This window comes from Sitophilus oryzae, unplaced genomic scaffold (assembly GCF_002938485.1).
Source record: "Sitophilus oryzae breed Bouriz unplaced genomic scaffold, Soryzae_2.0 scaffold_111_pilon_pilon, whole genome shotgun sequence".
Lineage (NCBI taxonomy): Eukaryota > Metazoa > Arthropoda > Insecta > Coleoptera > Curculionidae > Sitophilus > Sitophilus oryzae.
Genome location: NW_022145749.1, coordinates 5,608,051 through 5,624,173, shown reverse-complemented (window position 1 = coordinate 5,624,173; position 16,123 = coordinate 5,608,051). Strand labels below are relative to the sequence as shown.

Below are 16,123 nucleotides of genomic sequence, written 5' to 3'. Positions count from 1 at the left end.
AAAAGTTGTAGATAATCACATTCTTAATGAGACTGTATCCTCCGCTTTTTTCTAAAGTCTGTCATTTTTGACATATGACACAAACATAGGTTTTTTTAAATGGAAACCATAGTTGGCCATGGCTTCATAAAAAGCGCCATTTTTTAAGCTTTTCAGCGATATAAGCTATAATATGTTTTCTTCGAAAAATTACTGAGTTATAGCCAATTCTTCTCATTTTTAAACAATTTCACTTAGTTAGCCATGGAAACAAGTTTAATCGTCTTTGCTCTCATAAATATGAAGCTGTCACATCCAAACTTTGCAAATTAAAATAAATACAAATTGTAAATATAAACTAACTTTTCAAATGAAGAAAAGCGTGTAGGATTATTGGTTCAACTTTTCTTGACCATACATTTTCGAGGATACGTTGACCGGTGAATGTTACGTTTTTTAGAGAACGGCTTTCAAGACATGTTAGAAAAGTTAAATTTAGTTATAGCCAATTCTTATCTTTTTTGGCTAATTTCACTTAGATTGCATGGTATTCTTATTCTGTTATGATTTATAACTTATAAAAAGTCAGAACATATTACTAAACGGTTCTTTACAATTTACATTACACAAACTAAAACTTAAAAAAATAATATCACTACATACACTTTAAGTTATTTTAAAAAGTGTTCAAAAAATCCGCCATTGTTTTGAGAGAGTTGCATATTTTTAAAACTTAATTATTACCCATTCTCACAGAAGGACCGGTCGACCTAATCAAACTTCTCTCGTACCGCCACTTCGAGTGCCTCTCTTAATTCATAAGTTCCTTTGTAAACCTTATTGTTAAATATACCGCATAAAAAATTCTAAAATGGATAGGTCAGGTGATCGAGGAGGCCCAATTAGTCCACCTCTCTCTATCCCTGCGTTTGTATAATTATGATATACATAAATAATTTTTAACATTTATTTTATTATGGGGGGTGGGGGGTGGTGTGTCATAATGAAAGTCATGTTGGAACCACTCTGTTGATGCGCGAGTATCTACACGCGTTTCTTCATTTTAAAAATTCATATTTACAATTTTCGTTTATTTTAATTTGCAAAGTTTGGATGTGACAGCTTCACATTTCTGAGAGCAATGGCAATTGAACTTGTTTTCATGGCTACCTAAGTGAAATTGTCTAAAATTACAAGAATTGGCTATAACTCAGTAATTTTTCGAAGAAAAGATATTATAGCTTATATCACTAAAAAGCTTAAAAAATGGCGCTTTTTATGAAGTCATGGCCAACTAGGGTTTCCATTTAAAAAAAACCTATGTTTGTGTCATATGTCAGAAATGACAGGCTTTAGAAAAAACTAAGAGCACAGTCTCATTAAGGATGTGATTATCTACAACTTTTATCTGAAAACTTTTTGTCTAAAATAGCTTATAATGGAATTAGGGACAATTTTTAAAAGAGCCGAAATTTGTTTTTTTCGAAATATCTAGTAAGCCATGAACTTTTTCAAAAATCTGAAAGGCGCATATTTATGACCCCACAAAACTGCAATTCTTTCCCCATTTAACCGACTTTCTATCTCCAGTAGTTTCCGAGATACCCATAGAGAACATCGTAGGAAACTCACCCTGTATATAAAATACTGCAGATCTATAATTTTTGTAAATTAAAAATGTTGACAAGAGTACAGAGTAACACGTGAAATACTTGTATTGAAGTTAGTTATTAATTTTGTTATTTTTAGTAGTTTAGGGTAAGTCTTAACATTAGGGTAAGTCTTAAATAAGTGCAGATATTTTCAGAGGTTGTAGATCTTGGTAAAAGAAATATATTTTCTCTTTACTCTTTTTTTCAAGTAAATCCAAAATAACCCAGATATTTTACTTTGAAAATTAAAAAAAAATGATTTTTCGCTTCCATTTTCAGGACCGCTGGATCTTTTCTGGGTTTTCTTTCTTGTAAATTGAATCTACTATAGTCTATAAAATGAATAACTTTGAATTTTGACCGTTATTTTTTACCAACATGGCAAATATAAAATCCCTCTGTCAAAAAAGTTACTGATATTCTTTAAATTGAGTGCCTGAACGAATCAGATAGGTAACTCTTTTTACTTTCGTGAAATAGAAAAGGAAAATAATAAAACAAGTGACAGTTCTTCCTCGTCTTGCAATAATCAACACGAAATGTCATAATTGTCAAAAGTAAAATGTCATCAGCTTTTGACATTTCTAAATATCAGACCAATGCCGTCTCTAATAGAACAGCTCCGGAGCGAGATTTATGACGTCACGCTAGTTAGATACTACGGATTAATAAATATGTTGTAGAATATGTATATTTTTTTGGTTAAAAAAAACATTTCGGCTAACATTATAGCCTGTATATTATGTATATTAATTTATGTATATACAGAATTAACTGTATATTATGTACTAGTTGCCTGGCGCATCCGCCACGACATCAGGAAAAAAAAATACTTGTTATTTTTTTTAATTAAATGAAAAACAAAAAATCCGGCGACGACAGTTTTTAGAAGAGCCAATTAGCTATCTTTTAGTAAAAAAAGCAACTTTCTAGAGCAAGTCGTTACTTCTGTAGAGACGACACAGATAAACATTAGCATTTTATATATGTAGATATTTCATGTAAACTATATCATTTTTAAAATACAAACCACAAATAGGAGGAATAATTATGTTTTCCATGTATTCTACAACATATGTATTAATCCGTAGTATCTAACTAGCGTGACGTAATAAATCTCGCTCCGAGGCTGTTCTATTAGAGACGGTATTGCGTCAGCATGGCAGCAAGTTGCTAACCTAATAAAATTAACACTAGAAAAGCCCGCGGGAACTGTCAAATTCAAAGTTATTCGTTTCACAGACTATACCTATGTTGCCATATTATGAAGATATTATGTTTCTTAACTAGAGATTAATGAAAATTCCAAAAAAAATTTCAAAAAAATTAAGCCCAACACAAATTCAAAAAAAATTCTCTATGCGTGTTTCTAGAGTCGAAATATACCGCCCCTAAAAATATTTGCACTTATTTAAAACTCACCCTGTGTATAATTGATAAAAAAAATTGAAATGATGCACACACTGCAATAATTGTTCAATACATCTTCAATCTTGTTGAACTTCAATAACTAATGGTTTGATCAACTAATAATTGACCATATTTAACGACTTGTGCTAGTAGTCACTAGTCAATATTTCAAGAGCCTGCAATTCAGCGAATCACTATCAATTCTCAGGTTTTATAAAAGTTTTATTTTAACACAATAACACAGATTTTGTCATATTCAACACTCTTCAGAACATTTAAAACACACATAAGATTAAGCTCCATGAAAAATATACAAGGTGGTCCCAACTGTATTCCGGAAACTTCGGCAGTATATTCTGCAGATAAAAATAAGTAAAAAAGTTCGTATAAATGTTTGTCCTAAAATGCGTAATTTCGGAGATACAGGGTGTAGAAGTTTTATTTTTATATCGATTTTTTTCAAATAAGTTCTGAAGTAACATCAATATTTGGATGAAAATTGCTGTCTGGGAGTTTTTTGTCATGAGAAATTTCATTAATGTTAATTTGTTAATGTCAATATGACTCCTATTCGTAGAGGGCGGCAACTACATGTGTTTTTACTGTTTTGAAGAGTAATAACTTTTCGTCCGTACCTGTATAAAACTACTGAGTAAAAATACACATTTTCGTGATTTTCTACGTAAAAAATGTCTCTTGGTAAAAATCGCTACGAGTAACCGTTCTCAAGATATTTAGAATGAAAATAGTCAAGACATGTCATTATTGACAAAAAAAATAAACATATTGAGTAAAATAACTATCTACTTTGACTGAAATGATAAATTTGCGAACACTTTATTTTTTTTTAAATTAATCATAACTCTTCTTCCAAAAAATGATGATACAATAGTTTCTATTCAATTTTTGACACAAAATTATGTCAAATCTATGATTTAAATCTAATAACTATTTAGTCAACATGTTTAATTTATGTCAATGATTATAGTATTGATAATTTCTATTTCAGATATCTCGAGAAACATTACTCGGAGCCATTTTAACTAAGAGACCTTATTTACGTAGAAAACGTCGTAAATGTATATTTTTGTACTCAGTAATTTTATACAGGTACGGAAGCAAAGTTATTACTCTTCAAACCTGTTAAAAAATATGTAGGTAGCGCCCTCTACAAGTAAGAGTTATATTGACATCGAAATCGAATTTCTCATGTTTAAAAAACGTCCAGACGCCAATTTTGATCCAAATAGAAATATTGACGTTACTTCTGAAATTATTTATTGGAGAAAATCGAAATAAAAATGAAACTTTTACACCCTGTATCTCCGAAAGCATTTTAGGACATACATTTATACGAACTTTTTTACCTATCCTTATCTGCAAAATATACTGTAGAAGTTTCCGGAATACAGTGCGGACTACCCCCTGTATATTAGGAATAAATATTCGTTTAATTGTGGCTATTATTTAATTTTTTCAAATCAAAACGTAATATTGTTCTTGATAAAAATATAGCCTGTCCAACGAGAGAAGGAATAACAATGACAGTCGTCATTTTTATTCAAAGATGAATTGCACTTACTGTAATTTTTTGGATGTAGCCTGTCGAAATCGTCTCTTCTCTCGTTGGTGAGACTTTAGCCTGTTTGGTTCTATAGGGTTCTATGGTTGTCAAAACCTAAATATACAAAATTCTAATGTCAAATATTCAATTGTCTTCTTTTTTATTAGAATCTGGTCGTCTTGAATTTGAAGAATTCGTCACGTTAGCTGCCAAATTTATTGTTGAAGAAGATGACGAAGCGATGCAGAAAGAGCTCAAAGAAGCCTTTAGATTATATGATAAAGAAGGTAAATCAACTTAGAACACAAAACTATTAATATTTTATATGATTTTTACATAATGTTGTTCTGTTATAGGTAACGGATATATTCCAACATCGTGCTTACGCGAAATCCTCAGAGAATTAGACGACCAACTGACAGACGGTGAATTAGATATGATGATCGAAGAAATTGACACAGATGGTTCAGGGACAGTAGATTTCGATGGTAAGTTGGTTTTCAACTTAATTAGGAATAATCAATGATGCAGAAAAGTGGAATGAATTTAAACCTCTTAAAAAACTAGGACAAGCAACTCGAGAAGTTAAGATAAACATCGAATCGCTATGGGACTTGTCAATTAAACAACTATATGAGAAAAGACTGACAGAGAAAATCCAAGTAAACCCAATAAAAGCAGAGAATAGCATAAATACCTCCAGGGAGAAACTAAACAACAACATCAAAGAGGCCGCATGTGAAGCTTTAGGCACCCGGACTAAAAAAGAAATAATAGCACCAAAATAAATAAAACTCCATGGTTCCGCTCAGAAATTAAAGAAAAATGTAGAGAGAAAAAAATAGCATACCTCAACTACAGAACATTACGAACACAAGAATCATTCCAAACATATAGACGAATCCGAAACGAGACAACGGCACTAGTAAGACGAACAAAAAACTAACAAATCACATAGCAAGGGAATCCTGGATTGATTATTTGTCAGAACTATACAAATCAGAAGAAATCGAGGTTGGACTAAATACACCCGAAATAATGACGAACGACAACGTACAGATTGAGAGAGCCGATATAATTACATCCCTTCGAAAGCTAAAGAATAGGAACAGCCCAGGGCAAGATGACATCCCAAACGAATTACTTAAATCTGGCGGCCAATGCTTCATACAGCAGCTAACATCCCTGATTCAAAAAATCCTTTACCAACACAGGATACCCGATATATGGCAAACCAGCACCACTATCTTGACGTTAAAAGAGGAAATAAGAAACTGCCCTCAAACTATAGAGGCATAAATCTTCTAAGCACCACACTAAAACTTACAAAAAAAGTGATAACAACCAAAATTAACGACTTAACATGCTTAGCAGATGAAGAGCAAGGTTTCAAATCGGGCAGATCACGCACAGACGCGGTTTTTACCAAACCAAACCAGCGTATATGTGTTTTATTGATTTAGAAAAAGCGTTCAACTGTGTGTGTGTCAGGATATGGTGATGTAGAAGCGGCGGTGCGAGAACGGACAACGAAGGTAACCAGATTAGCAGGATGCCTGAATGACACAATATGGCGAAATAAAAATATTGAGGTGGAAACTAAAGCGAGAATTTACAAGGCAACGGTACGACCAATAATGACATACACTGCAGAAACTCGACCTGATACAGCGAAAACTAAACTACTAGAGACAACCGAAATGAGAGTACTACTGCATTTACTACTGCTTCTGGACAGGGAGAGAAATGAAAGCATAAGAAGAGCATGCAAGGTGGAAAATGCAAATGAGTGGATACTCAGCAGAAAGGAAGAATGGAACGAGCATATCAGCAGAATGGACAACAGAAGGATAGTGAGAGATGCACGCGACAAATGACCGCTAAGTCGCAGAAGCTTAGGATGTCCACGAAAACGATGGAACTTGTCAATCTAACCGGTAGAGACGACGAAACCAAACAGGCGATTCGCCTAGTATGAAGAAGGAAGAAAAAGGAGAAGATAAAAGTGGTGCTATCGTCTTCGTGGTGCTATCGTCTTGAAAAATCCTTCTTTCTCTTAAAAATCTTCTTTTTTTTTAATTCCTTCTGAATGTCACACATCTAATGTCAGCAACCAAGATATTTGAGCAAAATGTTCTGAATATAAAGAACGATAGGTTTGGTGATGTACGAAGGCAACGAGACTCATCCTGTACAGGGTGTCAGCCATTTTGGTTAAAATCGTACGGTATCTCCGTTATTAGTAAAGATAGTAGGATGCGGTTTGCGCAAACCAGTGCCACTTTTTTGTCAAAGGGAAGATAAGAGATAAACACAATTTTCATAGCCTTCTTCGTTTCTGAGCAAAATTTTCGAAAAGACCCTGTACTTTTCAAAAATTTTGCTAATTTGGGACAACCCCCATCCCCGTGTCTCCATTATTGTGGATGATATCGAGAAGGTAAAAACTGATTCTTGTAGAATTTTTTATGTAGAATACAGTGGAGTAGTGTCTTTTTCTACGAAAATAATATTTTTGAAAATATGAGAACTAAAGTTATGTTCCTATCGTTTAAAACATTATTTTCGTAGAATGACTATGCCACTGCATTCTACGTAAAAAGTTCTACACTTAACAATTTCCACCTTCTCGATATCTTTAACAATAACAGATACACAGGGTGTAACCAAATTGCAAAATATTCAAAAAGACCCTGTAGCTTAGAAACGGAGAGGACTATGAAAATTTTGTTTACGGCATCTTCCGTTTGAAAAAAAAGTGGGACAGGTTTGTGCAAACCGCAGCCTTCTATCTTCACTAATAACGGAGATACCGTATGATTTCAACCAAAATGAAACGCCCTGTACATTTATATGAATTGCTTCAAACCTTTTTTCGCCTCTTTATTAAAATATCTACAGTATGCTAATAATCTGCATTTTTCAAGACAATTTATAGTCGATTTCATTCGAGTAGTAGGGTAATATTATAACGAAAATATTGTATGTTTACTTCATAGTAGAATGTATGTTTACTTTTCGACCATCTGGATTTTCTGTTAGTATATTCTGTGCTATTTAGAAATTTATAGCTTTTCCACACGATTGCTGACCTATTTTTAGGCCATTGCATACCTATCAACTACATATACAGTCAACGCTCTGGAAACTGGAGTAGAAATTCTATAGTTTAAATATTAAATGACCCATATTTAATTCGATAAAGATAAACGATACGTATATGCAAAAATACAGGATGAGTCTTAAATAAGTGCAAATATTTTTGGTGGTGGTATATTTCGAGCCCAGAAACAGTTTTTTTAGCAAAATTTTTTTTTTCAAAATTTGAAAGTTTTTGAAAAACATTCCTCTGTATAGAGCATGGCACTTTTAGAAGAAGAGAAGTTCAATTACGCCACTTAAGGAACATTTTTACAAGATTTAATGATTTTTTTAACGAAACTTTCAGCCTTATTTTTACCCATTAGTGGGTGTATTTCAATAGATAGTTTTTTACTGCTCATCACATCATTTTAGAAACCTTTGATCCTTTATGCAACATTTCATACTTCTATATACCAGTTATTTGCGAAGCTTTATACAAACCTTTGCTCCAAATTTCACCATGTTATGGGGCGAGGCTCCCAACATCGCTTCGTCACTATATTACCTCACTTAAGAAATCTTTGTGCAACCTTTCATACTCCTAGATCTAATTACTTTTATATAAAGTTTCACCCCTCCCCCTTCTATTTTCCCCCTTAAAAGGCTTTAAGAATGTATTTCCAAAAATAACCGCTTAGTGCTCAATTACGTCACTTGATGAACCTTTTGCAAAATTGCATACTTTTAGACCAGATTAGAATGCCCATTTACTTACAAAGTTTCGCCCCCTTAGGGGATGAATTTGAAAAAATCGCTTCTTAGTGAGCAATTAAACCACTTAAAGAGAATATGTGTAAAATGTTATACTCTTAAACAAGACTTTAACAAAGAAAAAGCACCTTTGTGATCAGTTATGCCGCTTAATAAGGAAACTTTGTGTGAAATTTCACACTCCTCGACCAAACTTAAAAAGTTTTATAGCATTTTTTACCTCTAATTTCACCCCCTTAGGGAATAAATCAAATGCCTTATTATCGATTATAATGTTGCGGACCCGTACCGTCTGAACTCGGCCTTAGGCTTGGCCACTCGGCTATGACTCATACGCCCACCGACGTTCGAAGAACGCCGCTAAGAATTTTCGAGATATGTTTGGACTGTCTGTCTTTCTCATATATAAGCCGATGCCCGAAACCTGAAGGGGATAGAGATATATAACCGATCGACGCGTACAGTTACAATCGCCGCGCTAATTCAAAATAAATTTCTGTTAGATAAATAATTAGATAAATTGTAAATAATTTTATAAACTATTTATAACTTAAGTTTTCGGTAAAGGTGTGGATCCGGTGGCTGACCTTGAAGCCCATATTTGCTGCATTTGATCATCGATACTACGCAAGCGCACATCGTCGAGGTTGCCAAATTGCAGTTTATTTTCGAATTATTTGCAGTTGAAATATTTTTTTTGAGTGTTAATCAGGGTTCGGAAAACTACATGTTAGTTTTAAAAACTACATAAACTACATTACATGTAGTTAATGTAGTTTATGTAGAGGATGTAGTTTATGTAACATATGTATGTAACTTTCAAATATCAAAAGTTTGAGATGAGGTTATAATAAGTTGAAGCTTAAAAACACATAATGTATTTAAGAAAACAGAAGAAATATGGCTTTAAATATAATATTTACATCATATTATCTCTATTACACCTCATACAAATGAAAATTATTCATAATATCAATACATAGTTTATTAACGTAGTTTTCATGTAGTTAATGAACGGGAAGAGACGTAGTTTTTGAAGAAAAACTACACGTAGTTAATCAGGTAAATTACGTCTTAATTAACTACTTCCGAACCCTGGTGTTAATCAATAATAATACAAATTCTATAATTAATTTTATAATTTCAGATTTATCTTGATATCTAAAATTAAGGAATGATATATAAAATTGAATATATAAAATTGTAATAATAATAAAACATTTATTTATATATTTACATTAGAATTAAAAATTATTATTTACTGATTTTTTCTTAATGCTTTTAAACTTATTAGAATTATTTTATTTCTTTCAAGTTATTTAATTTCTAGTTATTTACAGGCAACAATAGTTTTGATTATATATATTGATGTATTGAAGTACTACCATGACGAGTCTTATAGAACAATACACGTCAATGGGAGATAGAGGTAACATTTTACCTATAATGTTACTAATATAATATACTTTGATTATAATGTTGGTATCATAATTTCTTAAAAATATCAAGTTAGTGGATTAATAGCAATTTTAGACATATATTTTATCGAAGAGTTGTGGTGATAAGACTAAAATAAGCTTTATGTTTTATCTTTTTCTCTTTAGAAGGGTTTGTGTCGTAGACTTTACAGTATTTAATATCGTATACTTTGATATTCTTTTCTTAATTTACTGTAATTTCTTGTTTCCTATAATGCCAAATCTTGACAATATGGTGAAGGTTGAGTTTTGATCTTATTAGTTTTATACCTGTGTTTATACAAGACTAAATTAAGACTTAGTTTGTGATTTATATTAAGATCTTTCTTATATTTGTTATGTCTTAATCTTAATACTATATTATATGCTTTGTCTGGAAAATAAATGTTAAAATATCTTAATTTTGCATATCCTATTCCTTCCATCCATTAGGAAAATAATGGTTTATAAATCATATAGGTATCACATATGCTAAGAAAATCACATAAATTAGATGTAAGAATAGAGAAATCGTAAGGTAGCAGATAAATTAATGCAATATATGTATAAGCAGATTAAACAAGGTAACTGTTAATGTCGCTGAAGCTGATTCTACCATTTTAATTACGGAGGCTAAAAGGCCTTTTAAATTAAGGCCTCCGTAGTTTTGATGGAATGTTAAAAAAAACTATTATGAACATGACATGGAGCTACAGCATTTAAAAATTCAAAAAAAAAGAAAAAACTTGGACACATCCCTTTTAATTTCCCGAATTTTTAATAAAGCCCTTTTTAAACGTAGCATAATAATCTAGAGCAATTAGATTAATTATAGGAATCTAGAGTTTTATTTCTATTTAATTTTATTGACTATGAAAATACATAATAAGCGTTCACGTGTTGTGCGAAATATTAAAATAATAACATAAATAATATACCGGCGTACTATGATTGAAAAAAAATAGCGTCAGTGATGACTATGAAATGAAGATCGCTGTAATTTTATATGGAAAATGTCCTTTATTGTCATTTCCCAGCCAACTGGACGCCGTTTTTTCGATCATACGGTATATATTGACAAAAAACACTGAAAAGCACATATTTGTTTTCTACTGAAAATAATTCCAAAATAACTTGCAATCTGGCAACATCGAAGATGTGCGCATGCGTAGTGTCTGTGACTATATGCAGCAAAAACTCGTTTCAAGGTCAGCCACCGGATCCACACCATTACCAAGTTTTCTTTTAATCGTTATTGTTTGTAAATTAGTGTTAAATAAATTGTGTTTAAATAAATTGTGACTTTCTATCCACACGGAACCGACGAAAAAACGTAACAATAATAAGGCATTTGATAAAATGAGACACAAACAATTAATAGAAGCCCTAGAACGAAAAAACAAGGGACGACACAAGGGATATTCAAATAATAACTAAACTGTACCTGAATCAAACTGCACCAGTTCGCATTCAATCCAAATTGACAAATGCAGTGGAAATCAAGCGCGGAGTCAGACAGGGGTGTGATCGTTCTCCTTCTTCTTCGTGTGCCTTCTCCTCATCGGAGGTTGGCGATCATCAATTGGTATTCCTCCCTGTCTTGAGCCAAACGGATAATTGCACTGGCCTCTCCTATATTTATCCACTGGCGCAAATTCCGCAACCAGGAAAACCGTTTACGCCCGATGCCTCGTCGTCCTTCAATCTTTCCCTCAACGATCAGCTGTAGGAAACTACATTTGTTATTTCGAAAAATATGACCAAAATATGCTGCTTTCCGTCGTTTTATTGTAGTTAATAGTTCTTGGTCCTTACACATTCTTTCTAATACTTCGAGATTTGTTATTCGTTCGGTCCAGGATATTTTCAACATTCGTCGGTATAACCACATCTCAAATGAATCCAAGCGTGACATGGTCCGTGCCTTCAACGTCCATCCCTCGACTCCGTATAACAATGTAGAGAGTACATAGCATTTGGTAGCTCGCCATCGAGTAGTCAGATTCAGGTCTCGGTTGCAGAGTAGAGTTTTCATTTTGAAAAAAGTGTTTCTGGCTATTTCAATTCTATGTTTGATTTCTTCATCAGAATCCCATTTATCATTCAGCAAGCAACCCAAGTACTTAAATCTTCTTACCCTTTCTATATTTTGATCTTCCACTTGCATCCTGATATTTTCGATATTTTGTTTGCTGATAGTAATAAGTTTTGTTTTGTTTATATTTATTCTAAGACCATGACTCTGACTAATACTGCTAACTCTGTCCACCAGGCACTGCAAATCCTTCTCATTGCCAGCTAGGAGCACCGTATCGTCAGCATATCGGATGTTATTAATAGGTTTACCATTCATTCCGTTCGTTCTCCACTCCTGTTTAACGTCTACTCAGAGAAAATCTTCACCAAAGCCCTCGAAAATGATGCCGGCGGAATAAGAGTTAACGGCACTCTACTGAAAAACCGCTGAAAACATGCAAGATCTACAAAACATGTTGAATAATGTCGTCACAGTTAGTCGAGAATATGGTCTCGACGAACTGTGACGACATATAGACTATATGGACTTAACGTTAAGAAGACCAAATATATGATTGTCACCAAAACTGAAGCGCCCAATGAACAACTATATGTAGAAGACGAAATGCTGGGAAGAGTCGAGAAGTATGATTACCTCGGTATACGTGTTGACTGTTCCGTAGATTATTGTTTAGAAATAAGGATTCGAATCGAGAAGGCCCGTGCCTCGTTTATGAAGATCAAGAAGCTTCTCTGTAGCCGCGACCTGAGCTTGGAGCTGAGAACACGGATGCTCAAGTATTATGTATTCCCAGTTCTCTTGTATGGTGTGGACCATTAACGCATACTGCGAGCGAAGTCTAGAAGCCTTTGGGATGTGGGCCTATCGTAGGATGTTGAGAATATCATGGACAGATCATGTAACCAATGTCGAGGTTTCCTTCATGAAGTGAAAAAAAGAAAACTTCAATATCTTGGCCACATCATGAAAGGTCCAAAATATGAAATCCTACAGCTCATAGTTCAAGGAAAAATTGTAGAAAAAACATTTATTGGAAAGAGAAGAATATCTTGGCTTAGGAACCTGCGAAAATGGTTTAACGTCACATTATTTGACTTATTTAGAGCCGCAACTTCCAAAGTTTGATATTATAGTTGTATATATCTATGTCTATGATAGCCATGCAACCTCCGAAATGGAGATGGTACATGAAGAAGGCGAAGGGATAAATTTTCAAAATCGCTTCTTAGTGCTCACTTAAGTTACTTAAGGAAACAATATATTATGTAGTGATGGGAATAATCGAATTATTTTCACCATCGAATAATTAGTAATAATTCATATTTCAGAATCGAATTAATAATTCGAATTATTTAGTAGTATTATAAATTTAACCTAAAAATAAATTCGTCCCAGCTACTGCTCGTCTAGGGGCTATTTTAAACAAATCTGAACCATTGCCATACCTATATTCTATCACTGAATAAAAAATTTAAAAAAATATTCTTTATTCAATGTATTCTATTAACTGTGCCGAAGCCGTTTAATAAATTAAACCATAATTTAAAGTTTTAAATTTAAAAGTGCCGATTGTTTCAATTCCTATCGAAAAGCTCATATCTAAAATAAAAGCTACTTCTAAAACGATGTAAGTATGTCCTTGTTTACGTGCGGTTCGTATTTCTTTTTATTTTATCAGTTGCAATCAATAATTATTTAGATAAAAGAAGAAAATTAATTTTAGTGTTCGGTGAAATTTGGGTGAGATGGAAATGAACCAAATAATAGTAGTATTCTTTCGTTCTGAACGAAATGAAAATTTCCACTTAAACTGATTTATTCCTACGTGGTATAGGAAATAACAATGATTTCTGGATTTTTCTATATCGGATCGTTCCTTTCTTTGCCGATTCCCTTTATAAATCAGTTTAAGTGAAAATTTTCAGTTCGTTCAGAACGAAAGAATACTACCAATAGGTAGTACTATACTAATTACTAATATTCGTATTTGTCCATAAGAGGTTATGTTTTAAGTTCATTTGTAATTCGGTTACAACAGATATAATATAAAATACTACTAATTTTTATCTCGATATATAATTTATCTCGAATTATAGACAAATCGAAAAACGAATACATCTCGAAAAAGATAATTCGAATTAGTTAGTTTTAATTTACTATCGAATTAGTCGTATTATTTAATTCGAATTTTCCCAACACTAATATTATGCATTTTTTAAATAATCGTTCAGCATGTCCGAATAAAAATATGAGGCATTCATCTTCGTTGAATAGAAGTATAGGTATGAATATTTTCTCTCTTCTGAGCTTTTTTTCTTAACACAAAATACAGGGGTAATTTTGCTCTATAATTTGTTATGTTACAAAACTGAAATTTTAATATAATATGTATGTAAATGAACATGAAAGTTTGGAATAAATTATTAAAATAAACTTTCGGGAAATAACCTAAAGTAGGTCAAGATCGAATAGCGAAGAAAGATATTATTTCGTATTTCCTCGCCTGACTTTGCGTCGTCTCGGCTTATTTTCATTAAACAGGGAAACACAAAATAACCCTCTACACCATTCCACTTTGACATACTTCGGTCTATTTTGCGAGTAGTGTAGTGGCCGTTTTACACATTAGCAGCTAGAAAAATATCCTTCGATATTCTAAATTTTGTTAATGTTTAAAAAACTGTCAATAACAAAATGAAATGAGTGAATGAAAAACAGAACCAATGGAATGTAGATAACAAATCAAAAGAGGCTATTTTTGGTTCTTATTACCTGTACACCTACCTTTTTAACTTAATAAGGGCAACATTTGTTGATTTTTTTAATATGTATTTTTTTTGTTACAGAATTTATGGAAATGATGACTGGGGAAGTATAATCGTCCGGTAAAACAACAACTTCAAATCTTAATATTAAGTGCATTTTTTATTTCTTTATATAGATGACACTGTATTACATGGACAGTATGTTAATAATGATTTATCATAAAATATTTTAATATTTTTGCAAGAACAATTCTTAAAGATATCGAATAAAAATATGATATTTTTCAACTTTATATTAATATACTATATATAAATGTATGTACGTTGTAAGTGAATTTGTACCTTGGGCAAGCATTAATTATGTGTGATATTAGAATATATTATTGGAATAAATAACATCTTATAGGCAATTGATTTTCATTTAAAACCACATATTTTATTGTTACACTTTATTTTTATAACAAATCCATGATTTTCAAACACATTTTACATTTTTGAACCGTTAAAATTCATTTTTTTAATATATTTTTATCTAAATTACATTTATTTAAGCCTTCAGAGAGTGTGAATAGTACAAATTAATATTTTTAACAAAAGGTAAAAAAAGATTTGAAAATCATGAATGCAAAGTACGAGTATAATATACTAGCTATTTATATAAAAGTTAAAAAAGTTTAGAAAAGCATCACCGATTATGAGGCTTTTTCCATACAGGAGCTTGTTTTTATAGAGGATGTTTCAAATATAAGGGGTGATTCCTTGTTAGAAATAGAAAGTGTCATATAAACGTTCGTTGGGACAAAACACTTCCGTTTTTAAAATAAAAATAATCTTACAGTTGGGGGGTTGGAACCTTTAGTGTTACAAAAGCAAAATAAAACACTAATTCGCCAAAACACCCAAAAACACTTTTACTTTTGCACTGGACGCGTGTTTCGCTAACAATGTTAGCAACATCAGCAGATGATTAAAACTCAGACACTAAACAAAAAGTTGTAGTCATCTGCTGATGATGCTAACATGGTTAGCGAAACGCGCGTCCAGTGCAAAAGTGTTTTGGTGTATTGTAGCACCGCCCATATCATTTCTAGATTTTTACAAAATTCAAATGATAGTGTTTAGCAAAACATAGGTACCCCAAATCTCAGTTAAATCGGAATAACGGTTCTAAAAATATCGTAAAAATGTGTTAATGTTTTTAAAGTTTCATGCCCTCTAACGCACAAACGAAGCACTTTTGTGTAAATAAACAAAAATTGAGTCTAATGAACTTATTTTGATACCAAAAATACGTGGTAGTTCTATGCCCACGGAATACTGCGACACCATGTATAAGCTGCCATTCATTTTTACTAAGAAGACACCCCTTAAAGTTTTGAGCAATCCTTTTGAAACACCCTGTT

At 32.4% G+C, this 16,123-nt stretch overlaps 1 protein-coding gene across 9 annotated transcripts in view; it reads left to right on the top strand.

Moving 5' to 3' along the window:
- The window catches only part of LOC115884722 (troponin C-like), a 124,677-nt gene extending 109,547 nt beyond the window's left edge, over window positions 1-15,130 (top strand). For all 9 annotated transcript variants that reach the window (XM_030903427.1, XM_030903411.1, XM_030903400.1 and 6 more), the window contains 3 exons: window positions 4,773-4,892; window positions 4,962-5,093; window positions 14,802-15,130. In XM_030903427.1, the coding sequence (XP_030759287.1) occupies window positions 4,773-4,892; window positions 4,962-5,093; window positions 14,802-14,833 (284 nt within the window). In that variant the 3' untranslated portion in view covers window positions 14,834-15,130. The remainder of the gene's footprint in view (window positions 1-4,772; window positions 4,893-4,961; window positions 5,094-14,801) is intronic.
- The last annotated feature ends 993 nt before the right edge of the window (window positions 15,131-16,123 follow it).